Here is a 25942-nt window from a genome sequence, read left to right as displayed (position 1 = left end):
GATGCTCAAAAGGGACCAAAACCTTCCTGGGTAAAACATTGAAAGAACCATCGCATCAAGAGGGAAACTTGGCTGGCAATAGAGTTGCTGGCACCCAGAGAGGGTGAGAAATAATGGCAGAGGTAGAGGGAGGGATGAGAAAGACATGGGATTAATCGGATAAAAGGAGACGAATGACAACTCAAGGTCTCGCGGGCTGTGACTGTTTTGGGAATGAGCAGGCACGAGTGAAGGGAGAAGGAGGGAAAAGTCTGGGATGCGCTGGCAGAGGTGGGAGGGTGGCACAACAAGCAGAGGATGGGGCATGCACTTTTCCCTCAGACGAGTGGGGATGAATATCCATGCATCAGCATCCAGGATCTGGAAAGGGGGAACAGGTGGATAATGTATTTACATGAGCACACCTCAGCGTCCAGATTATTTTTAAGCACAGAGTACATGTGTCAGAAGAAAGAAATCTTGAAAATAATAATTTAAAAACCACCTTTAGTTATTGTTCTTAGCCTGTAAAACTGACTAGGAAATCTTGGCAAAACACACCTGGATTCCAAGATTTCTTTGGCGTGAGCTGTCCTTCAGCAGGGAGGAGCTCTGAAAGGGCTGACTGAGCATCCTCTATACCCTTCCACAGTACGCATGGAGGGACGTGGCACAACTTCTTCAGCTCCTTTTACAGCAGACTATTTCTCACTTTCGGGCAGCCCCTTCCATTATACTGATATTTCTCTACCACATCTCATTGAGTCCAAGCACAACACATATCCACCGCCACGGAGCGGCGGCCCCTCAGCCTGGGACACTGCAGCTACTGTTCCCTCTCTCTGGGCTTTGTTTTCCATCTCCCCTTGTTTCTCCCCAACAAGCCATGGTGCAATCCCTGCTCCCGCAGGCCCCCTCCCCAAACCCCAGCTGTCAAGGCCCCCTCGCTCCACTCCTGGATATGCGAGCGCTCCGGAGTCAATCTTCCCATGAAAATCAAGTCAATGACCTGCCCTTCCCTGTTCCTTAAGAACCACAAAAAAAAAAAAAAAAAAAAAAAAAAAGAAAGCCCATAATTTTTCTTCCCCTCAGTTCTCACGTGTTGTTAATGTTCACTCGAGTTGTTAGGCAATACAAAAAGCATTAATTCCTCCAAAGTGAGTTCCCCATGAAAGATTTAATTGTTGCTGATTAGGCATAGTTTTCTCCTTTGCCACCCCCCCTTTTTTTTTGGGTTGGTGAAAAAAGAAGAGCAGAATGCAAAGATATTTTTCACTCAAAGGCCACGTTAGCCTTATTATCTAATCAAGTGGAAAGGCCTTTGTCTGTTCTGGCCCTGCCAAAAAAACAAGTGAGGCAATAAAAACCCTTAAGATTTTTCTCTATCCTTTGTTATCTCAAAAGACCCAAGTTTAGTCAATTGCTGTCACATCACTAGAAAGAAAGAGAGGAGGAAAACAGAAAAGAAAGAGAAAAGACACTGCTCTAGCTGTTTAAAAAAAAAAAAGGGGGGGGTGTTCTGTAACCCATGAAGAAGCCTGGTACACAAAATTGCACAGTACGTTTTAAAAGATTTGCATTTAAAAGATTGAATACAGGTCGCTTCCCTGTGACCATAGAAACATTAGAAAAGGTGGAAAATTCAGTCTACTGAACTTCAAATGACTTTATTAAAGTGTCACTAATCAGAACCCAAGGACACAAGGTTTTAGTGTTTGGGCTAACAACGTGAATAACCCTCAAAAGTCAAATGACCTTCTAAGAGCATTACTTTTTAAAAAGCCACTTGTCAACAGCGAGTTAAGTAAGAAAAACTTGATTCCCTCTAAGAAATGAGTAATCCCATGCAGCTCACAAGAACGCAACTGACCTACATCTCTAAAACCAGGCTCATAAAATACAAAAATCTCCAAAGCTTTTAAAAACTATACTATGTGGACAACCAAGCATTTGGTTTCATTTGGGACAGTTTAAGACAAACTTTGAATGAAATACATGAGATATTAATTTGAAGTTAATATCCACATGCAATAAAACAGGGATGAGGACAAATATCTAACACGCTTCATCAGGAAATGGTGCTTATCCATGTCAGCAGTGCCAGAATACAGGTATGGACACTGAAAAAACACTGAAAGTGACAGCACATCTGTCATTAATCAGAAGGCTACCTGAATCACAGCTCAATTAATGTATTTATGCACCTGAGGCACCATCACTTCTATCAGACAGGCATGACCTCCAATTCGGTTCTGTCTCCAGAGTTACAACAGATGTTCTGTGCCCAAAACTTGCTGTTCTCCCAGTACAACCCCCTGCAGCTCTGGGCAGCTCTCCTGGTTCATGCAGCAAGGATTTCTCTCATAGACATCATCCTTTTGAGTCTTAACTCCTGCATCTTCATTCCCTTTTGACTATTCAGGTCTTTGCTGTGTCTTTTATACCAGTTTAAAATCCTTTGGGTGTAGGAACCACCTGCTAGAAACAACCACTAGTAATAGGAAAGTATCCTGTAATACGGATTGAACAGTTTTAGAAGTTAACATTACGCATCAGAGCCAAGCAGGTCGCTTTCAGAACTAACATCACCTAGAAGGCAGCAAAAATTTAGTTTGCTTATTGTAGTGTCTTCATTATGCTTCAAAACAGTGCAGTACAAACATTACCCACACAGATTGCTCCTTTTCAGTAGCGAGGTTATAGTCTAGTGATGCGGGCTCTTGAATTACACCAAGCAGCAAGGCAGCACAATATCTGATATGGCTCCAATCTTTAGGGATCCTTCAGTTAAACGTAGTATTTCAAAGTCAAATGGATAGAAAACTTCCTTTAGACATGACCATGGGCAACAAACACCAGGGGATCTCTAACCTTCAGCGACCAGGTCCCAGCAAATAGGGCAGATGCAGGGGTTTCAAGTGCTGGTACAGATAACTTTGCCACAGGGTGTGCTTCTAGGTGACTTACCTCCCAAACTACAGGGGAAAAAAAACTGGCAGCCTCTATTCCAAACCTGCCAAACACAAACGTGTAAAGCTCATTAATCTACACTAACAGGTGACTAATATTTCCGACACATTTTGGGTGAGCTGTCACGGCGCAGACTGAGTAATCCCCTTAGCGTGACAGAGCCCAAGTTGGGACTCATGCCCAGCATTGTAGACCTGCCCCAGAAGCTTATCCTTCCCTACAGTCGCCTTTTTCCGCTTCCTTGGTAATTTTCCTGGGCTGTGACGCAAGGCTGTGAGGAACACATCATAAGGAATATTTAAGAGCTACCCATACATTATCCTTAGGTGGATATATCATCTTTTTCAGGGGCACAGCAGCAACACAAACTCCAGTAGCAGCCATGAAATACTTCAAAGGTGATGATACAACAATTATACCCGTTTCTTTTATTTCCTCTACGCAATATATAATGTACACTGCTGTGTCCAAGATCTTCCACCCCTTGATACTACCATTTGGATTGAGATGTTTATCAACATAAAATGATGTCTCACACAGTCATCTGTTAACATGAAAATTCTCTTGAAGCCTTTAAGGAGAGATAGAATTCTTCCTCCTCTGCACATACTTTTTTTAGCTGACACAGGGGCACATGTACATGACAGACCCAAATGCAATGGCTGTCATAAAGGTTCGGCTCTCACAAATGCATGAAACAGTTATTTAGTTTCTTCTTCCACCCAACATGCATACTCTTATCCTGGCAGGAATGCCCATCAAACCCTGGTGAAGGGAGCAGTTTAATTAAAAATAAACACACACAAAAAAAAAAAAAAAAAAAAGACTCTTAATACATTAATCCAAATGCAGACAATTCCATGCACTCTATCCTGCATTATACTTGAGTGGCTGGGTTCAGTGTCTGCCCAGGTCTCACATAGCTCCATTTCCTTGCAGGCAAAACTTGGTAGGTGCACAAACTTTTAATAAGATATTATATCATATTAATAAAGGTAATTGATGCAGTCTTATTATTACTAACAATTGGCATAGAAATTCTTTTAAAGTTTCATTGTTAGTAATCCTTTTACCCTAACAATTAAGGAAATCTTAAATACCAAATTAGGTATCATACATAACACCTCCAGTATTAATCCTCTGTATTATAGACAAAACAACTGGTTGTTAAACAAGTGTTAAATAACTACAATATAATGAGTAGCTCCAAGCTACTTATTTCTTAAATGTCAGTGAACAAAGGTGAATGTTTTTAAACTGACTCATGCAAGTAATCTCACTGGAGATGAAAGCTCTATAAACATTATTTTTTTTTTTAATTAGATCACTTCTTTCATGGGTTTACTTGATGAATATCCTTAATTTGAAGTATTTGGTAATTAGCCTGGTCAAGGACAGTGCTGCATTCATTACTACTTTTTACTCTAAAAAAGTTTCACTTTAAATAAATAAATAAATATTTGCTCTGAAAGGGTAGTGTTTATCCCATAAAGTCTCAAAGAACAATAAATAGATATTAAAACAGTTTAATGCCACAAGTGCTAACTCTAAATTCAGACCAAAGTAGGACGTCAGTTATAGGATTAAATTACAGGAATGAAACAAAAATAAAATGTTATCACAGGAAAAGCAATGTACTTGTTATTGCAACTCGACTGTGCCTTTGATTAATGTAGAGAAGCTCCACAGTTCCAAACCCTTGTAAGATTTACAGCATAGGAACAAACCCTTATTTGTGCCACTGAAAGATCAGGCAGAACTTTCAGGAGCAACAAATTATTTCCCTGCTTGCAGTGGAGGCCAGGTGTGACACCAAAGGTGGAAGATGTCTTCCTGAGACCAGCAAATGTACAAGAAAAAAAAATGTTGAACTGATTTGGATTTGGCCAGGCTGGATGGGGCTCTGAGCAACCTGGTCCAGTGGAAGGTGTCCTTGTCCATGATGGGGGAGCTGGAACTAGATGGTCTTTAAGGTCCCTTGCAACCCGAAGCGTTCTCTGGTTCCAATCCATAAAAATCTTTGGTCAATTACTTGTCCTCACAGTAGCCAAACACTCAGCTCTTTTTTTGCCTGTGCTCTTTTCGTGTCAGCAGGACAGTCCCACCTTGGTCACTCAGGCCCTGAGCAGCAGAGTTACGAATGTAGCCCATAAAGGGATAACAGCTAAGGCACATAATCCCTGGGTAACAAACTCGGCCGAGTAAAGGAGACCTTTCTGCTCTGCCTGTAAGAAACCGCAGGGATGCCCTGCGCCGCTCGCTTACCAAAGAGATGCCAGGGAAGTTTTTCTAAGAAAAGAACCCTGGTTCTTAAAAAATTGCACTGCTTCAGCAGTATACTCACAATGAAAAGAGAATTCTCATTTGCATCAGCTTTAAGCATCCACGTTCTGGCACTACAAAGCCTATGGCTGATAAAGTACTCTTTCTCCTTAGCAATAATTGTAGTGAAAATGCAAAGATCTGGCAAGATATTTGCTTCTGAAATACTTCTCTATTACCATGGAGAATTTGGAATATCCACCACTGCACTGGAATAAAATGAAGATAAAGGAGCTTGAATGCTACTATTATTGTTAGGATTTCTTTCTTCTTTTTTTAAAGGCTCTGTGGATTTCAAAGGGGCAAGAATTAATCACAGAAATAAATCAAATACTGCTGCCAGCAACAGAGCAGGAAGAAGTGTTAAAAAAACAATAAATGCAAATGATTATTCAGTCTCATAAACACATACATAGATAATTAACAGTTGGAAATTTACATGGGGAGTGTAAGTCCCATGGGTGCCACCAAAGACAGAGAAAACTAGAGGACAAGAAAGAACAGAAAAAGAAATAGTACCTGTCTGCTAAAGTAAAGGTGCTTAAATGGATCAGAGGCTCCACCTCTTTCCCTGGGGAAGGTGACACATCCCATTTTCTTGCCCTGACCTCGTCTCCCCAGCTATCCTACATGAGGGTCTCTACACTCTGTAACTGGATATGGGCGTTTACCTGCTCTGCTGCCAGAGCTCTCAACCAGGAGCCCTCGTGCCTGGGGAAAATCCCTTTCCAATCAGCCAAGTGCTCATCCTCAGTAACCACTGAGGCTGTGGACAACCCTGACTTGTCCTGGAGCCCTGGGAGCTACATTCCTTCATTCCACTCATTCCTGGACCCCATTATCCACCCAGGCAGGTCTGTAATGAGGGAGCTGTTGCACCACTAACTAAGTCTTTAAATAACTTTTTTATATTTTTTGGCACATTTGTTGCAAGGCACAGTTAAAACCTGACCACTACAACATTTCTGGCTTCAAAATAATAGCTACTAAACACAGACATTATGTTGTTAAAAATTAAGTGCACAAGTTTCTGTTTGATTAAAAAAAATGTTGAGTAACTATGAAAAAAAAATATAAGGATGGATAACAGAATTTTACAGACAAATTTTAAAAAATAATAGATGAAGACTCAGTATAGAGAAATTTCTAAAGAAAATGGGGTTATTCTGTGGCTCTGGTTATGTCCAGGATACAGCACAGTGGCCCTTCCCATTGAGGGCAAGGTCCAGCCTTACAGAGGTATCCCTTCCCACCCCAAAACAGGCACAAAAGAAAGGAACCAAGTCCTAGGAGACTGCCCAGATGCTCCAAACCTGTTGAATGCTTTTATACCAATGTCCAACACAGGCCATTTTCAGAAAATAAAGCCACTGTCACCATAAAAATTAATGCAAACCAGCCTGGAGCAGAATTTACATTCCTCAAAAGACAGTAAATCCTCAAGACAAGAGACCACCAGACCATCTCATCAGCATGTCACCATCCCACCAATGTTTTCAAAATCCAGGAGAGCCAGACAAAACCTAGCAGCCTGTAACACAAACAATCCTTCAGAAGTATATGTTATGCTCAGACTTGAAGCCACAAATCTTTCTGAGGAGATATTCACACGCTGTAAGAGACCTAATTCCACCCTCTGTCATGATAAAGCTAAATTTCAAATGCTTAGGTGTGCACAAGCTGGCACTTGGGAAACTATCACTGGCTGAGCTTAATAACTTCGAGGGAAAATGACTTTTAGGGGACTCATTAGATGAGAACATTGAGCTGGAAGCTACTGATGGGCATTGACTGTGTAAACCTACAATGGCATATTTATAAAGCAGTTCAGCGTGGGATATATCTTTCAAAACACAAATTAAAGTCATCCCATTGAAGCTAGCCCGGTGTAACTTTCAATGTAAGTCTATACATAACATCTGTTAAATGGATTCGAGACTGCCACTACATTACATAAACTTTTGTCCTTGTAAAGCTGTGGTGAATCACACAGCTATACCCTACTGCTCTCCTTCACATGACTGGGGGAAAGACAGAAAAAACCACAGCAATTTCCAAAGTGCTATCAGCTAACATAATGACAGCTCTTCCCCGAAAGAGCAGAGTTTCCCAACTTCTCTCGAGACCCCTGGTTTAAGAGCAGAGAATTGCAACTGATGTCGTTGAACAGGAACACAAATTGTGGTGTCCCACACATCAGGGTATCTCCAAAACACTGGATTTGTGTAGGATCCATTCAAGAGAGATGTAATTACACCTTTCAGCAAGCTTCAATCATTGCTGGTGGTAACCAGCAACAGGGAATTACAAGTGGAATATGATAGCCATTGTCAACTGCTTTGGACAAGGTTACAATTCCCTTACTTATAGGACAAAGTTCTCATCTCCCCAGATGACAAAAAAAATCTCACATTAGAAAGGGCATGTCTTGAGCCTCGTTACTTTTCACCAAGCACTTAAAAATGTCAAGCCAGAGCAACTGTCAATTGGCTTAGAATTGGTAAAAACTTACCAAATCCCTGGTTTGCAATTTCAGTGGAGCAAAACACAAAAAGAAGTGTTGGTAAATCGTCCAGTGTAGGTGTTACTTAACCTAAAATCCATGGATTGTGACAGCTTTTCTCTCCCAAAACCACCAAATGACCTGCAGCACACATGATTATGTTAAGATCTTGATAGCTATCACATGGAAATTAATGTTTCTGGCTACATTTAGTATATTGTGAAATATTTGCCTGTTTTTATTGTGCACAACAACAACAACTCCAACTGTGCCTCTTCTACATTCTTTTATAACCATTTTATATGCTCAGTGGGGGGACAGAAAAAGAATTTAGTTAATCATTAAGCTTTTTCTTTCCAAAAGCAGGCCATGCTGACTGTCCCAATTAATCAATGTCTGTGGAAGTTGCAAAGGAAATTTAATGCACTGTTTCTGAATCCTTTATTCAAAGCACCAGCCTTCTGGTTTGCAAATGAAGAAATACACAGACAGCCATGTATTTGCTATAATCATAATAAAATTGATTTTGGAGTGGTGGTGAAAGTTATCTCTCAGCCTACTAAAAGCAATTCTTTCATTCCAATAAAACTTTCTCAAACGAAAATTAAAAAAAACTATGGAGGAGATAGCCACAAATATCATTAAGTATTATGAACCACTGAATTTCACACAGTCAGTTTCACACCTTTCCATCTGCAGGTGAAGATGGAGCCACAGAAAGGTGGACCTGTCACCACCAACCTGCTCTCAAGCACTCCAGAAGGATTGCTGGTTGCTGTTCCCAGTAGAAACAGAAACCTGCATCTACTATGGGATCCACTACCAAAACTTAGCCAAATCCCAAATACAGTGGCTTACTTGAAGCAAGGCACGCAGGTCCCAGCATAGACATCAAGTCAGCATGACAACATAAGTCAGACAAAGCAGCTAGTTTTTGACTTCTTAAAACTATGCCACAACAGAAAGCCTCTAAACTAATACTAAATTATTTTTAGCTATATGAGCAGGGAGCAGCGTTAGTTTACAAATTAACTTCTAGAGTTCGACTTCTCGACCCAGGCTCCCACAAAGTTGCTCCCCATTAAGCTGCCCTGTAGCCCACTTCACAGCAAAATTTATCCCTAGTTCTTTTCCTTGGAGTACTGTGCTAATACCACTGTCTTCTATTCCTTTTTACAGACCTACAGCCATGTAAAGTGCCTAATTAGAGACTCCAGAACGTCTTGATTTCCTTATTTCCTTGGCAAAGGGCAAGCTTTTTGTTAGATGTTTAATGTTTACCCCGTGTCACTTTCAATATAGATTTTAATTTACACAAATAGGAGGTCTTTCGCATGTACTCATGGCCTTATTTTCTGCTTGGTTATACCAATGTAAATTAAGAGCAATTCAGCTAAATAAAATAGAGTAACAGCAAAGGAAAATTAGCATAACTCAAAGGAAAGCCAGTCTACTGTTTAGTAATTATTTCTTTCATATACTCCAGATTCTCATGCTCATACACCCTTTTGAGAGCCAAAGCTGTAATAACAATGTTATATTTTCACAGAAAAAAAAAAAAGTAGCATTTTCCTACTCACACAAAGAAGCTATTTTTTTTTTTTTTTAAAGATAAGGGAATGTAGCTGGGCTGCATTTATTTTTCTATTTGTACAGTGGTAGCCACAATTAATAATAATATTATGGTGTATTTTTAGAAGAGACTGTTTGCACATGTGAGACCTCATGGCATCAGAAAAGCATGTTCATTTTTATTGCACTAAATCTCAGAATGAAAGACTGCCTCCCTCCATCAGTTTTGGGCAGCTTTACTGTTGTAAATTGTATTTCCATGGGTGTTTTGAAAACAGATACATGTGGGATGGTCAGGTCAAGGAAGGGCAAAAGGAATATCTAGAAGACAACAGACCAAAATAGCCCTGACTTGGATGCAGCTTAGTTACACCATTAGGAGTATGACTTCAATATCTTCACTTCTATGAAAAACAACTGTGATATTTCAACTTAATGACTGAAAATTTAAAAAAGATATAGAAAATGAAATTTATTTGCCCTAATGTGAAGTCTCATGTACCATTTTTCTTCCATGCTCACCAGGAAGAGCATCCTGCTGATTTCCAGCTGTCACAAGCAGGAGAACATTACTGCCATCATTTACAAGACAAGAGTCTTAGGGCCCTCTAAAGAAATTGCCTCTTTAAGACTTTGCTTTAAATAGATGGAGGGAAAAAAGGTCTTGCTTCCACTCCCTTCTCCTCAGCCTTGCCCTGATGAATGGTGTTGCTCATGGGTGGAACAGCTCTGACAGACTTGGAACAGCCATTGTGTCTGATGGCAGGGATTTATTTCTGCAAGCAGCTTAAAAGTTCAGACATGACATTTCCAGATAGCGGCGACCAGTTAATTTCTAGAACAATAAATAACAAATGCTAAGAAGAACTGGGCTTTGCTCAGATTAAGAGTCTGTAGGACTTGCTCTTCCTTAACACATTCCTGTCCTGCAGTGGCTTGGCCTCTTCCTCCAAGCAAACTGGAGGCAGAGCTGGGCACCACCTTATTGGAGGAGAAGGCATTATTTGTACATGTGTATCTTTTGTATATCCACATATACACCTGATGTTTATACACAGACATCATAAAGCAAGGCAATAAACAAATACCCACGGTAATTAATCACCTGGGGGCCCAGGAGACACGAAGGGGCCATGTAAGAGGAGAGCTGGTCATGAGCAGAGGCAGCCACGTGCTGTCAAGGCTTCTCAGTCCAATTTTTTGGAGCTACTTTCAGCAGTGGACGGGGATTTTTCTATTAGCAGATAAGAACTGAAGGTTGGACAGCATGACATAAATCCCTGAAGATCCATTATTGTTCATTTGTTACAGAAACACAGAAACCTAAAAGGAGGGCTTAGCTCCAGCCTTTGGCGTCCTACCGAGAAGGAGTATTGAATTTACACAACTCCTTTCCTACGCTGTAAAATGTATCAAAATAAACATCTTATACAATGTAGTTGTCTTCCTCCCCTCTTACCCGTCCCTCACACACAAACTCAAAACAGTGCCCAGGAGAAAAAAAGCCCAAAAAACAACACAATAAGAGACACCTTTATCAGCCTCAGCCATCTGCGTTCCTTTAGTCTGATCCAAGCGTTTTGGCAGGCATGTGTGCAGCTTGCTCCTACCCCACATCATCCTGCCCTGCAAGAAACAGTCCCCTCCCTCTTCCTCCCGTCTCTGCTGGCGTGGGTCAGGCAGCCTTCTGAGTCCCTTAATTCCAGGACTTGAAATAACAAGGTATCAGCGCATACGTTTCACTAATTATGATGTCAACACAATCACTTAACCTCATGCCGAGGAACTACAACCCCACTTGGTACCTTGGCCCAAAAAACAAAACAGATGTCAAAAAACCCACACAACTTTCAGTGCTGACCATAGGACTTATTTGGAGCTTAGAAATTTATAGGTAAAAATAAAATAAACCAGGCTAATTCCTCAAAAGTTTGAAGTGCAGGAGTTAAAGGCACTGTTAGAGAAAGAAAACAATGGTATGAAAATCACCACCACCATAAATCAGTTTCCAGACAATCTGACATGACCCTACTGGGGTTAAAAATCTGGATTTTCATTAATTTGTTCACCGAAATCATAAAGGTTCAAATTCTTTCCTCAAAGCAGACGGGCATAAAAACTTTATAAGGCAACTTTCAAAGGGAATAGAATCATGCTCAGAAAAAAGAGTCATTTAAATACACACAGAAATGCAGGTCTCAAAAGAGTAAGACTGCAATAAACTACAGAGTTTGCCTTCTGTTTCTAAACAGCCTTGTAATTGCAACATGTCTTCAATATTTCAGGAAGCATGACATTTTGATCGATTAAAAAGAAACCTTGTATTGAAAAGAATAAAGAATGAAAACAGGGAAAACACCAGGAAACCTGAAGTGTAATATTACAGAAGAAAACCCCTATGGAAAATTCAAGCTTTAAGCACATATACTACAGATGTGCAGCACTGCTCTGGCATCTTATTTATCCCTCTGAACTACTTCAGGAGAATTCTCTCAATTTATCAAAAATGATCCAGAAAGGAGTTGACATGAAAAGCACTCAGCTCAGCTCTCTCCCCGGCTCCCCAGGGAACAATCTATCTCCCAGTACACTGCAAGGGAAATAGCATCACGTATTTCCCCATACACAGTGCCCATGGCAAACCCACCCCCTCCAGCTTCAAATAGTGGGTTTTTTCTGTCTTAATACACATAGATGGCCTGTGATGTGAACTCTGTTTTTCCCTCTCCCCAGCTCCTTTGGGATGCTACACATCAAATTCTTATTTTGAAAGCCAATTAGCATGGCTCTGTGTAATTCAGCGCTATCTAGTGTTGGATGCTACTTAAATTAATTTGGTACAAGTAGGATATAAATTCTGTTCCATAGCTTAGAAAGAGGACTACACATCTGGGTAGGTGAAACATCATACACATGTTCTTAGAACTAAGAGACTTCTTCTGGGTTATATGTCAGGAAATATTGCAGCTACCAAAAATAAAATATTTGCCTTAAAACCCAAAGACGACTAGATATGAAGCACTTGCTGAAAATCTTAAATTAATGTTCTACTCGTTCATATTTTAGACAAAAAAAAAATCTTGAAAAGGCTTCAGAAGCATTAAAATTCAAATGTCTCCAAAGAAACCCTTAAGGAAAAAAACTTAAATGATTTTATAACCAAAACTAACACTCATTAGCATAACTCATTGGGTAGAAAGTTGTCCTTTGTTATTTTTTGCTTCAACAGTAGATAATAAACTCACATAAGAAGCAGTATCAGAAGAGAGTTATGAGCCAGCCCAGAGCAGCTCCGCATGTGAGGCCTGCCAGAAAGCCCCTGGCAGGATTGCACACCCTGCTTCCAAAGGCAGGACACGCACATGGGTGCTGCTGGCCCAGCTCTGCTCTCCAGGAGAGAGCTTGGGAATGAGTTGTGATGCTCCATCTGGTGATGGAGACCTCCAAAAGCAGCTGCTGTCATAACCCAGCTCATAAATCCCCTCTTCGTTCCCATCAGTGACAGAGACAGTCATGCTCAGTACTCTTAAGATGCCCCATAAAAGAGAGATCCAGCTAAGGGCCTGGAAAGGAGTCAACAGTAACTTGTAAAACACGAAGTCTCCAGCTCGTCAGTTTTATCTGTGCCGTTCATACAGAATTAAATAAGGAGTAGGCAGAATTAAATTCTTATTTACTACTTCTTAGTAGATGACATGAGGGCTGGAGCACCTCTTCTGTCAAGACAGGCTGACAGAGCTGCGGTTGTTCAGCCTGGAGAAGGGTCCAGGGAGACCTTTGAGCACCTTCCAGTTCATAAAGGAGCTACGAGAGAGCTGGAGAGGGGCTATTTACAAGAGTTAATATATGGCACACCACAAACCTATTCCCATTGGTTTCACTTAAAGATCTGTGAGAAAAACCCTGTCTTCGTGTTTCAGCTCTGTTAGAGAACCCAAATCAGCTTCACAGGGCTCTTAGGAGTCATATTCCCTCACATGGCCACTGCAGGGAACCCAAACTCGGCCATGGGATGATGCCACCTCTAGGGCCAGAGTGTAGAGGGGCGGGAAGATGACACACTGCAAGAAGATGCTCTTCTCCAAAAGCTCCTTCCACCTGTCTGAGCCTCAGAGCTGCTGAATGCCTTTCTGGCTGCAGGTCTGGATGGCTGCATTAATTGCAACAGAACCCTTACACATTTATTTAAGATCCCTGTGTCAATACAAGCCACAGCCTACCAACAGTGTGCATGTGTGACAGCTGCAGAATGTGAAAAAAAATGAAATGCTAAGGCAAACTCATTTCCATTACTTTTTGCGTAGCTGCTGGCACATAAATTACCACTTCATAACAGGCCCTTTGAAATTCTTTTGCATTAACTAATGCAACTCTCTGTATTTTTACAGTGTGATCATGGCTATCAGCTTCCATCTGTTCTACTGTCCTTTTGGAATGTTTTCGCTGTGAGGAAGTAAACAAAAATAGATCACTGTAAAAACAAACCTTCCTGACAGTCTAGACTGAGGGTCTAATTAAAAATAGGATTTATTAGAATAGAGAGAAACGTCGCAGTAAAACAAAGACACAGTTTCTCTAACATATCTGGTATTATTCTTGGCAAAGCCAAGTCAGGCTATAAATTCACTGAAACAAATCAGGATGGCACTGATGCACTATTCTGATCGAGCATCACTTTTCCAGACTTCGGGAATGCGTTAGGAAAACTCTTTGTTTCACTTCACTTTTAGTCACCATAAATTCCTTTTTTAATTGGAACACGAGAGCGTTAGGGCTTGTCTCCACACAAGGTCTTGCACAGAGTAAGAAAGCAAACTGAGTTAACAGCAATGCTACTCCTCTAGTCTAGACACAGTTAAAACAAACTGTACCAGCAGAACTATGTCATGCCAAGGGCTTGCTTTGATATAAATTAGATGGACACCTTGCTCCTGGAGGGGTGGGAAGTGGCAATTCAAATTTGAAAAGACTCAGAACACGGAAACTCCTGCCAGTCAAAAGGGAACGAGCATCCTTCGGTGAGGTGCAGTCTCAGAGAAACCGCACAGGAAACAGGACAAAACAGCAGCAAAGATCTCAGGCACCACCACCAACACCGTCTTGCCCCAGTAAAGACACAGGTGAGGGCTGGGGACACCAAGAGGGCAAGCAGGCATTGGTGACCAACTTCTGGAGCAAATGAGCAGCCACTGACTGCTTCACCCAACACATGGAAAGAACCCTGCACTCCCTCAGCCCTGGGGCTATCATTTTACATGGAAAAGGACTCACTTATTAACATTGATAGAGCCCAAGAGCCACTTGGAGATTTGTATGAAGAATTTAACACTTAGCAAAAATAAGCACATGAAAATTTTGCCCTCTTTTTTTTTGGCTATTATTTCTACTGTTTGCATTAGAGACGCATGAAAAATAATATTTTCCGTAATAAAGAATGTTGTTTTTAGAAGTCTAGTGATTTTTACCATAAAAATTATGAAGTGACCTCACAGGCAAAAATGCTCAAAGGCTGCTAAAATAGCAAAGAAATGAGAAATTCTAGATATTAAGAACACATAGCAAGACAGAATCATTAAAGAAATTAGAGAGGATTAAAAAAGGGCCAACTTTGAACCAAAACACACAAATTAGTTTTGAATAGTTTTCCACATAAGGAACATTCATCTCCCACTCTAGTTCAAGGACAACTTAGAGATCCTTTTTCAGATGGTGCACGTGACAGCAGTAACTTAAATCATTACACGTTTCTTGGAATCAGCAATATCAGCTCTAGGAAGAAAAAAAAAAGTGTCTTTGGAGCTGGGACAAGGCAGCAGATTTTCATTGTTTACTCCAACATTTCATAAGCAGCTTCCTTTGTCAGGCAACAATTGATGTGCCATGTATCATTAAAGAATGAACCAATTTATAAATAGCATGAATACAAGGAGAACCCCATTGTTCTTATTTCTGCTGGTAAATATGAGACATGCCAGATAAGACTTCTCTGAAGTGGGTTTCAAATTCCCTTACTAAATTTAAGGCCTTCCACTAGCCAGCTTGGCTAGAGAAGTAGCACCTTCAGTGTCTGGCCCCACCAGGCCACCCCTTTTCCTCTCTCAATCAGATGAGGAGTGACACCACACCCCTGAAGCAGTACCTGCCCAAGGAACGCAGGAGTGACACAGAGCTACCTCAGCCACACTACGTAGCCTGGACTGAGACAAAAAGCTCCACATCAGCTATTTACACCGTGCAATCCTGGGTTTGTGAGCACGGCTACAGTTCATACTGAGTCAAGGCAAAATGTCCTGTGATTTTCTTCCCGGGAAGCCAGGGCCATTCATTCTGCTTGTCTTCATTAATTTCCAGATCTTTACTAAGCCAGCAGCAAGCACTGTCTGAAACCCCCACATCTTGCCTGAATAAAGAACAATCTCCCAGCTTGGAAGTCCAAGACTCCCAACAGTGTCAATCATGAAGTACTCACAAGATGAAGCTACAAATGCTCAAGTGCAGAAGAAAACCCAGTGTCTCATTTCTCCCTTTCTGCAAAAGAAGACATCTCTTTTGAGAGGGTATTAACATTCCCAGGTAAAAAGCACTAATGGGATCACTGATCTGCCTCTCCAAGTATTTCCATTTTCAAATCAATACCATCACTAAATCTTTCATTTGAAGTCTATTCACTCTCCTCATTTACAGCCTTCTCCTCCTTTCCTTGGAAATGATGAACCTATTTAAAGTATATGAAAAATCTTGAACTGAACGAGGAGTTCACCTCCCGAAGCGTTACCCCCTCTCAATTGGCACAGATGATATATGCATCACTATATATGATATATAGAGGGACTGTTGGTTCCTAGCAAACCCACAGCTCCCTTCAAGGAAGCCACCCACTGAAGAGTTAAACATGCTAACTGGAGATCCTGTCTAATTCCTCCTAATCCCTGGTAACACAGCACAGAAGATGAGGTATTGTCCCTGGGTTCCTGTTATTGCTGCCAGACACTAACCAGGGTACAACACACGGCCACCCAAAATATCCCGCAGCACATGGTCCTTGTTTGGGGAGGCAGGACTGAGGGGAGTCCTGTGGTGTGCAAGTGATGTCAGTAGGCATTAGTCATTCTACATTAAATATAAAATCATGATGGTGAAACCCTCAGCCCTGCCCAAGAAGTTAAAAGAGAATTTATGTTGGAAAGCCAAGAGAAAGGAGTTTAGCAATTGCTGAGGGGTTTTTTCCTAGCAGGAACATTTAAAAAGGTATAGAATGGCAGACTGAAGGGATCCCTTCAGGACACCTACACTACTCTTTTTTACACGAGATCAACTGTGAGGATGGTATTAACCTAATTATTAATACAACAGGGGGAAAAGCTAAGACTGATCACAAAACACATTCACACAATGTCAAATATTATCTGACACTGTTATATTACACCATCTAGCTGTAAAATACACTGGAACAAGCACTTGGGTTTTCTTTACAAATCTCAATTATTTGGTATTTGAAGAAAACTTTACCTCACTACTTGCACTTTTCTGAAACACACCCCACCACTTTTCTCTCCATATAATAACAAACAGAGAAATATACACAAGATAAAAGCTAGTGCTAAAAAAAATAAGCCACAAGTTGTAAATAAACCTCTTTGTTTCCTAAACTTTTTGCTGTTACTTTACTGAAAATAACAGAAACCTTCAGTTTCAAGGCATGTCAGCTGCTTTGGGTTCAGCAAGGGATTCCCCACAGTCCTGCCATTGCAAAGCTCTGCCCTTGGGCACTTTGTTCACAAAGCACTTACATACAACCCTGGGAGCTGTGCAGTCAGTGGGTCTTTAGTCTGATCCCATAGGGCAAACCCCAGGGATGAATGAGAAATATTGCAAAGATACTTTCTTCTTCAATTACAGCACTAGGTGAACCTTTTCCATATATTTGATATTATTTGAAAAAAGAAATAAAATAAATTAGTGACAGAATTTAGGGAAAAAATAATCACACCATTTCCCAAGGGCAACGATTAATTCACTTCTAGAGCAAGTGGTTTCACACAAGTCTGCTCTTCTTTTATACTGCCTGTTGGCAAGACAAAGCCTGGTCACTGTTTCAAAACTGTAAATATCTCTATTTCACACCAGGTCTCTGTCACCCAAACCCATCGCTGGAGTCTGTACTAGACAAAAGATCTATTAACTTCCTTACTCCCTCTCTTCTCACCAGTCTCGGACAGCACATTTAGCACTGGGCAGCTCCCCATGCTCAGTTGTTCACTCACATGCCACGGTGCAATTAAGATGATTTCTGGCATCAGGGCAGAGAGTGTAGCAGGCAATGAAGAATAATCATGAAGACATTGTTAAGAATATCCTATCACTGTTTTTCCCTTTTCTTTAACCATAGGGAGACACAAAACCCAACATACTTTTCACAAGAGAAGGAAGAAAAAAGTACACAATATTCATGCTTTTCCCCACCCAAAAAAAAAAAAAAATCCAAACCAAAACCAACAAACAAAACCAAACAGAAAATAAACAAAACTTATACCCAGGTTATGTGTGCAGAGAGCTGTCAGATATAGTGACATCAGACCTACTGGGCTTTGTCTGCACACCTGCACTGATGTTTTACAACTTTTCTTGGGGGAATCTAAAGTCAGCCAGTCTTCATCTCACCATGTATATACCATAAAAGAGTTGAAGACATTACAGACCAAAGAACACTTCAGTTTAGTGGCTGTAAATACTCCACAGGTTCCCACACATTTTTTGTCTCTCATCAGTGTTCTCGTTACACCACCAGTCAAACCATCACCTTAAAACCCAGGACTGGAATAAAACACTAAACCTTCTGGATTACACATTTGATGTGCAGATGACACAGAGCATGAGTGTGCTTTAAGGTGGGTTGCTCACATACTTGGGCACTGGCTAATCTTTTATGAAATAAGATTGACAGCAAACTCTTAAGACCAAAACATGTGCACCGCATACATCAGACCAAACTCTAAAAACATTGCCATCCAAAAGAAATGTGGATAAAAAGCTGAGTTGCTTATTCAGCACCCACTGACAGTCAGCTTGCACAAAGAATGTCACTGCACTAGTTCTTGTGTTGGACAGCAAAAGCCTTCTAGAGAAATCCCATCAGTTAAGAGAAAGACTGCATATGGTTATGTTTTTGAAAGTTGAAAGCTGATTATAATTTATAATACATTTATAGGGAAGCACAGTAAGCTAATTACATTTGGGATAAGACACATTTTAGAGGCTATAAAGACTCAACCAGTAATAGGAAATTCTAACTCCCAATTATGCCTCTCAATGTTCTTTACAGAATAAAACATTTGCTTGTGATTTCAGACGCCGTTTGTATTCAACAATATAAAAGTTGTTTGCAATTTCAATGGTTGCTCTCTTCCCTGCTCAGCAAATACTCATGTTAAGTGCTTCTACAACGTGTAAGAATACTGCAGCCATAGGGTTGGGTCTCCTATGAGTCTTTCCCCAGTCAAGAAACTCTGCTCACACTCAGGAGTTGAAGGGTTATGATCCAAATACCTACTGACAAAGGCCTGACCCTCAAAACAACTGTACATCAAGACGAAGTATGACATAATAAAGAAAAAATTATAAAGGTGTATCTTTTAAAAATTGCTGGCAGGTGTACAAAGACATGCACAACAGGAATATTCTCATAAAAGTGGCATGAATTATTTAAACCAGCAGCACTACTAAAACAGGTCATTTTCCAATACACCACTGTTTGTCAAAACATGACCATCACCAGCACATTGCACACACACCAGGACGGGATCACATCTCTGACATGGAACAATGCTCAAATTCCCTGACAATCACTTCAGAGATATCTGTCACTGCCAGTAGAGGAGAGCAAGGTTACACACTTACACAGATCATACTTAACCTGCAGAAGAAACAACAAAAAAGCAGCTATGAAGAGAAAGAATCCACAGCTGCCAAGTAAGAATCGGAAACACCGCTTTTGCTAAAATCAAACAGAAAAAAACCCCAAACCTGCAAACCACAGCATCAAAACTAAGACTTAAATCCCAGGAGGAAGTATAGCTGGGGGATCTGTAGGGCTGTGCAGTGCGGCAGGAGTATGTTCAGCCAGAGAGGGAAATAGTTGAACCACTACACACTACCAGCATCCTCTGCTGGCTGAGCCACTCAGCAGTGCCAGCCCCAAATTTCCAAGGAATGGCAAGTCAAAGGCTCATGGTGAAGTGCAGAAGGCAGCTCCAGGAGATGCTGCAACTTAAAGCAAACACAGCACTTCTTTTCACACCTGGCTTCTCAGTATTGCCTCAGAAGACAGCAGGAATGGTGTGAATGATCAGCTCTGTGACTCAAGACAGAGCAAATAAAACACTTGTACTTCACAGATGACGTTTCAAACCTCTTTTCTACCCTTTGCTTTTCAAGTCAAAGGCAGAAAACCTTTAAAGACCCTTCAGTCAAGGGTCTCTGATTTCCCCAGTTACTGTGTTCAGCTTCGTGAAAAGGAAAGTTTCCAACTAAAATGTTACACTTTCACCACCTGTCACATCCAAGAACAGAAACAAGACCATTTTCATACTCATCAGTGAGTTAGGTAAAAAAGTAACCTAAACTGGAGGTGTGTGAGGAGACCTACTATCCCAGGGACTTAGCCAGGCAGGGATGGCAAGAACTTCGATGACTGGAGACACTACATGAGCTTTTCAGAGCCAGTTCTCGTGTCCAATACTGCAATGAAAGGCCAATCATAACCCCCAAATTACACAGGAGTAAAAAGACAGGCAAATAAGTACTGAATAAACCTTTACCTCTGCTCGTTGCGTGCGGGGCAAAACAGACGACTTTTCAATGGCGTAAACATCCACCAGGTAGAGTCGTGCTCCTTGCTCCCTGTCCAGAATGGCAGCAGTCTGGATGACCCCAGTGTGGCGCCCGATGGTGAAGAGGCGTCCAAGGCTCTTGTCATCACACCGAACGGACACAATGTAATATTCCACCTGCGCCTCAGAGCCCCGCGGGCTCGCCGCTTCCAGGGATATCACGTTTGTCCCAATGGGCTCGCCCTCTTTCAGGATGGTGATGTATTTGGGCTGAGTGAAAACAGGCCCGTCAACCCCTTGCAGAATTATAGTCATCTCAGTGGTGGATTTTCTCCTTTCGGGGCCGAGGTCAGTGGCAGAAACTATGAGATTGTAGATGAGCTGAGAAGGCACCAATGCTGAGGCTACTCTTAAATCTCCGCTGTAGCGATCCACAATGAAGGTTTCAGTATCTCCATTGACTATCTCATATTCCACCTCCCCATTGGCACCCTCGTCAGGATCCGCAGCAATAATTGTGGTTAGGATTGAACCGATCACAACCGAGGGGTCAGCTGCGAGGGCGTTTTGTGATATGAACACAGGGACATTGTCATTTTGATCTGTCACCAGAATGGTCACGTTCTTGAGAGCAAATCGCCTGGACTCCACAGGAACAGCCTGATCAGTGGCTTTGACTGTTAACTCAAAGAGATTGGCAAACTCCCGATCGATTTCAGCATTGGTAAATATCGTCCCTCTCACTTCATCTATACGGAAGTGATTCCCCCTTGGCATCTGCTGGATGATTGCATACGTTAGCTGCCCGTTAATATCCGCATCAGGATCGTGAGCAGTCACAGAAATTACAGAGCTACCCACAGGAACGTTCTCAACAATTGATTTAAAGATGTCTCCCGGAGGAAAGTGAGGAGGGTTATCATTGAAATCCCTAACGTGTATTACCACTGACATCGTAGAGGACCGCGGGGGCCTTCCTTGGTCTTTTGCTGTTATGTTTAGCTTATACAGAGATTGTGTCTCAAAGTCCAGTTTCTTGGCAAGAAAAATACTCCCAGTGTTGGGACTGATGCTAAAGGTCCCGTGATTGTTTGTCCCTGTAATGCTATAGTGGAGGTCAGCATTATCACCTGAATCAGAATCAGTGGCAGTGACAGATGACACCAGTTCACCAACCCTCATATTTTCCAAGACATCCACTAACAAGGTTGATTTAGGGAAGGAAGGGCTGTTGTCATTTTCATCCAATACATCAATGCTCAACATGCAAGTTGAGCTTAGGGAAATGGCTCCAGAGTCTACTGCTTGGATGACAAGGGAATACGATGCAGTAGCCTCATGATCTAGTTTGCCTACTAAGGTCACTTGGCCTGTGCTGCTATCTATTGCAAACTGATTTTCTTCATTTCCCTTAATTACAGAGTAGTGAATCAACCCATTAACCCCTTCATCAACATCTGAGGCAGAAACTCGCAGCACCTGTGTCAGATTTGCTGCCAATTCTGATACAGTAGCTTGATAAAGATCTTTCAAAAATTTGGGGGCATTATCATTGATGTCTTTCATGTAGATCTGCACAGTTGCCTGATCCTTTAGGGGCTTCGGCAACCCCTGATCTGTTGCTATTACTGTGAGACTAAATACTGCAGCTCCCCTCTGTCTCATAAGAGCTTCTCTGTCAAACTGATGAGTGCTTCTGATTTCCCCAGTTACTGTGTTCAGCTCAAAATCTGGCTGCATATGCTCAAATGAATACCTGACCTCACCATTTGGCCCGAAGTCTTTATCTACAGCATTTATTTTACCCACATACGACCCGCCTCTCTGCTCCTCTTCAAAATAAAACACATAGTTGGTACTGTTGAACAGGGGCCTGTTATCATTTACATCCTCCAGAATCACAGTAACGTTCACAGTAGCATTGAGTGGTTCTACTGCTCTATCAGAGGCAACAACCAGTAAAACGTATCTTTCCTGAAGTTCACGGTCCAGTTCACTTTTTATATACAGCTGACCATCTGGGAATATGCCAAAGGCATCCCCAGCATTTCCTTCAATTATACTGTAAGCTATTTCACCGTTCACTCCCGAGTCTTTGTCAGAAGCCTGTACCTTAAAGAATCTGGAATTTACAGGCTCTGACTCCAAAATAGTAGTTTCATAGGAAAGCTGGTCAAAAACAGGCGGGTTATCATTTACATCATGGACAGAGACAGTCAGGATAAAGTTGGAAGACAGCTGAGGCACCCCCATATCCGAGGCCAGGATTTCAACCTGGTAAGACCCAGCATTTATGTCAAGTGGCCCCGTTAAGCTTATAGCACCAGTTTTTTCATTGATTGAGAACAAGCCCTTTGGGTTTTGCTTAAGGCTGTAAAGGACCATGCCATTAACACCTTCATCAGGATCAAGAGCTTTGGCCTGGAATATGGTATGCCCAGCTTTCCAGTTCTCAACAACATTTACACTTTCCACCACGTGAATGAAGTGTGGGGAATTGTCATTTAAATCTTTGACAGTTATATTGACCACGGCATCGCCCGTTATCGCCCCACCTCTAGCAACCACCTTCAGCTGGTAAAACGCCTGCTCCTCCCTGTCAATAATACTGGCTGTGGTGATCTGCCCCGTCACCCTGTTGATGGCAAACACACCCCTCTGGTCACCTGTCGTAATGAGGTAACTGATATTGGTGTTGAGGTCCATGGTGGAAGCAAAAACAGTACCCACGTGGTAACCCAGGGCAACATTTTCAAAGACAACAAAACTGTACATGCCCTGGCTGAAAACAGGGGGGTTGTCCTGGGTGTCCAAGACAGTGATGGTGACAATGGCTTGGTTCTGTGACTGAAGATTCCCACCATCAGTGGCCACAATCTGCAACTGGTAAGCAGTTTTCTCCTCCCTGTCGAGGGCTATTTTTGTTGTGATGACCCCTGTCTGGCCATGGACCTGAAACCTGGAGGTATCTCCAGCTGAGATGCTGTACTTGACTGTCCCATTGGGTCCCAGATCGGGGTCCGCGGCAGACACAGTGGTCACATAGGTTCCAGCTGGCTCATTCTCTTGGATATGGGCAAAATACTGAACAGGGTAAAACACAGGGCTATTGTCATTCACATCCAGGATGGTCACATTAACTCGGGCTATCGAAGAAAGGGGAGGAGAGCCCAAATCAGTAGCCAAGACCTGCAGGGAGAAGTGAGACTGCTCCTCCCGGTCCAGCTGCGAGATGGTGCTGAGCTTGCCCAAAACCGGGTCCAAGCGAAACATCTGGCGAGGGGTCACAGAGGAGGGGCCAACTGCTGCCAGGGTTGGCTCAGCTTCCTGCAGGGAGAAGCGGACGGTCCCATTGTCCCCCAGGTCCCCATCGGTGGCACTTAGGACAAGCAGCTCAGTTCCTGATGGGGAGTTTTCAGCCAGGGACACCTGGTAGCCCTCAGGTTGACCGAAGCGAGGCTTGTTGTCATTGACATCCAAGATGGTCACAACCAGCTGTGCGTAGGAGAACTTGGGCTGCACCCCCTGGTCACGGGCACTGATGTTGAGCACCACCTGAGAAGCAGTCTCCCGGTCCAGCCTGCTGGAGCTGGATGTCCCCGCAGTATGCCCAGCAGTGCCACCCTCAGGGCCGGCTGTGGTGACCAGCCCGCTGTGCTCGCTGATGCGGAACCAGCCCAGCTCGTTGCCCGAGACAATGCTGTACTTGAGGTTGGCGTTGAGGCCCGAGTCACGGTCTGTGGCACTGAGGCCCCGCACGTAACTGCCCAGGGGCACGTCCTCACTGATGTTCACCCTGTACACCGACTGCCCGAAGACAGGCGGGTGGTCATTGATGTCATTCACAAAGATCACCAGGCTGGCCACCGAGGAGCGGCTCACGGGAGCTGCCACCGCTCCATCAGGGGAAAAGACAGAAGTGGGGGAGCCTGGAGGTGGTGGTGGGGCCCCATAGTTATCCGCCACTGCCACGGTAAGGTTATAGGCCGGGATGCGTTCCCGGTCCAGCGCGGCCGCTACCTTGATAAGGCTGAGGTTGGGTACCTTACTGCTGTGCACCTCAAAGTGCCGCTGCTCGTTTCCCGCCAGGATCGACACGGAGATGTTCCCGTTGGCCGCGGGAGAGTCGGCATCGCTCACCGTCAGCAGGGCCACCACTGTGCCAGGGGCCGCGTTCTCATCCACAGAGGCAAACCGGGAGGTGGCCGGGAAGTAGCGGAACTTCACCCGGGGCTCGTTGTCATTGACATCGAGCAGGCGAATGAGGGCCTCGGCCCGGCCGCTCAGCGCCGGTACCCCTCGGTCCATGGCCTGGACGGTCAGCGAGTACTGCTGCCGCATCTCGTAGTCCAAGCGCTCACGGATGCGGATCACCCCACTCTCAGGGTCCACCTCAAAGGGGAGGCTGCCAGCCCCGTCCCCAGCGCCGCTGCCATCACCTCCCTCCAGGCGGTAGCGGATGTCAGCATTGGTGCCCTCATCAGCATCAGCTGCTGTGACCTGGAGAACGCTGGCCCCGACAGGCGCATCCTCAGGCACTCGTGCCTGGTAAAGTGTCTGGCTGAAGATGGGTGGGTTATCATTGATGTCCTGGACAGTGACGTTGACCTGAAGGTACCCTCGCCGACGGGGCTCGCCCTTGTCCTCCACCTGCACCAACAGCTGGTAGGCGGGGGTCGCCTCCCGGTCCAGCCCTCCACGGGAAACCAGGTGCAAGAAAGCTCCCTCACCGCTGGGGTTGAGGGTGATGTTGAGGCGGAAGCGGCCCTCCTCGTTGCCGGCCACAATCCGATAGGAGCCGTGGTCTACACCATTGGTGCCACTGTCGGCGTCGGTGGCAGTGTCCAGGATAAGCTGGCGCCCGCTGCCCGTGTCCTCCTTGAAAGTCACCACGATGGAGGGGTCGGGGAAGACGGGCGCGTTGTCGTTGAGGTCGAGCACCAGGACGCGCACCTCGCTGGGGTAGGTGGGCTGGCTGGAGAGCACCACCAGGTCCACCACGTCGCTGGCCAGGCTCTCGCGGTCGATGGTGGCGCGGGTGTGCAGGGCGCCCGAGGTGGCGTTGATGGCGAACAGCTCGTGGTGCTCGCTCAGGCGGTAGGTGAAGCCGGGCCGGGTGGCGATGGTGCCCACCCAGGTGCCGGGCGGCTGCTCCTCCAGCACCCGGAACACCTGGCGCGGCTCCGCGGCGGCGGCGGCGCTCCCCAGCGGCGGCAGCAGCGGCAGCAGCAGCGACAGCAGCAGCGGCGGCCCGCGGGCGGCGGGGGGCGGCCCATGGCGACCCGGGGGCGCAGCGCCCCGAGGGGGCGGCCAGGCGCCGCCGCTTGCCCCGCTCCCGCTGCCCTGCCCGCCGCCTCTCTCGGCACCCTCGGACGCTGCGCTCCGGACGCGGACGGGAGCGGACCCGGCGGCGCGCCGCGCTCACGGGACGCTCCGGCTCCGGCTCTGCCTCTGCCGCCGCCGCCGCTCCTCCCGCCGCCGCTCCGGGGCTGGGGGGCGGCCGGGGGCGCCGCGCCGCATCGCCGCTCAGCAGCCGCCGCCGCTACCGCCGGGGGCCCCGCGGCCCGCCGCTCCCGCGCGGTGCCCGCCGCCCCGCCGGCATGCCCGGGCGCTCGGCGGCCGAGCCGGTCCGTGATCCGCGGCCGCCCGGACCCAACTTTGCCCGGCGCTCATGGATCCCGGCCTTCTTGACGCCCGGGCCGGCTCCCCCCACGGGCGCCCATTGGCCGCCGCGCCGCCCCGCCCCGCCCCCGGCCCGCCCCCCGCA

General features: G+C 44.5%; 1 protein-coding gene across 1 annotated transcript in view; it reads right to left on the bottom strand.

The window, feature by feature from the left end:
- Nucleotides 1–25695, bottom strand: part of FAT4 (FAT atypical cadherin 4) — a 124123-nt gene extending 98428 nt beyond the window's left edge. The window contains 2 exon segments of the mRNA XM_039550876.1: nt 20164–25531; nt 25601–25695. Coding sequence (XP_039406810.1) covers nt 20164–25531; nt 25601–25695 — 5463 coding nt within the window.
- Nucleotides 25696–25942: the final 247 nt, after the last annotated feature.

This window comes from Corvus cornix, chromosome 4 (genome assembly GCF_000738735.6).
Source record: "Corvus cornix cornix isolate S_Up_H32 chromosome 4, ASM73873v5, whole genome shotgun sequence".
NCBI lineage: Eukaryota > Metazoa > Chordata > Aves > Passeriformes > Corvidae > Corvus > Corvus cornix.
Note: the sequence above shows the minus strand (reverse complement) of the source record. Positions and strands in the feature narration are given on the sequence as shown.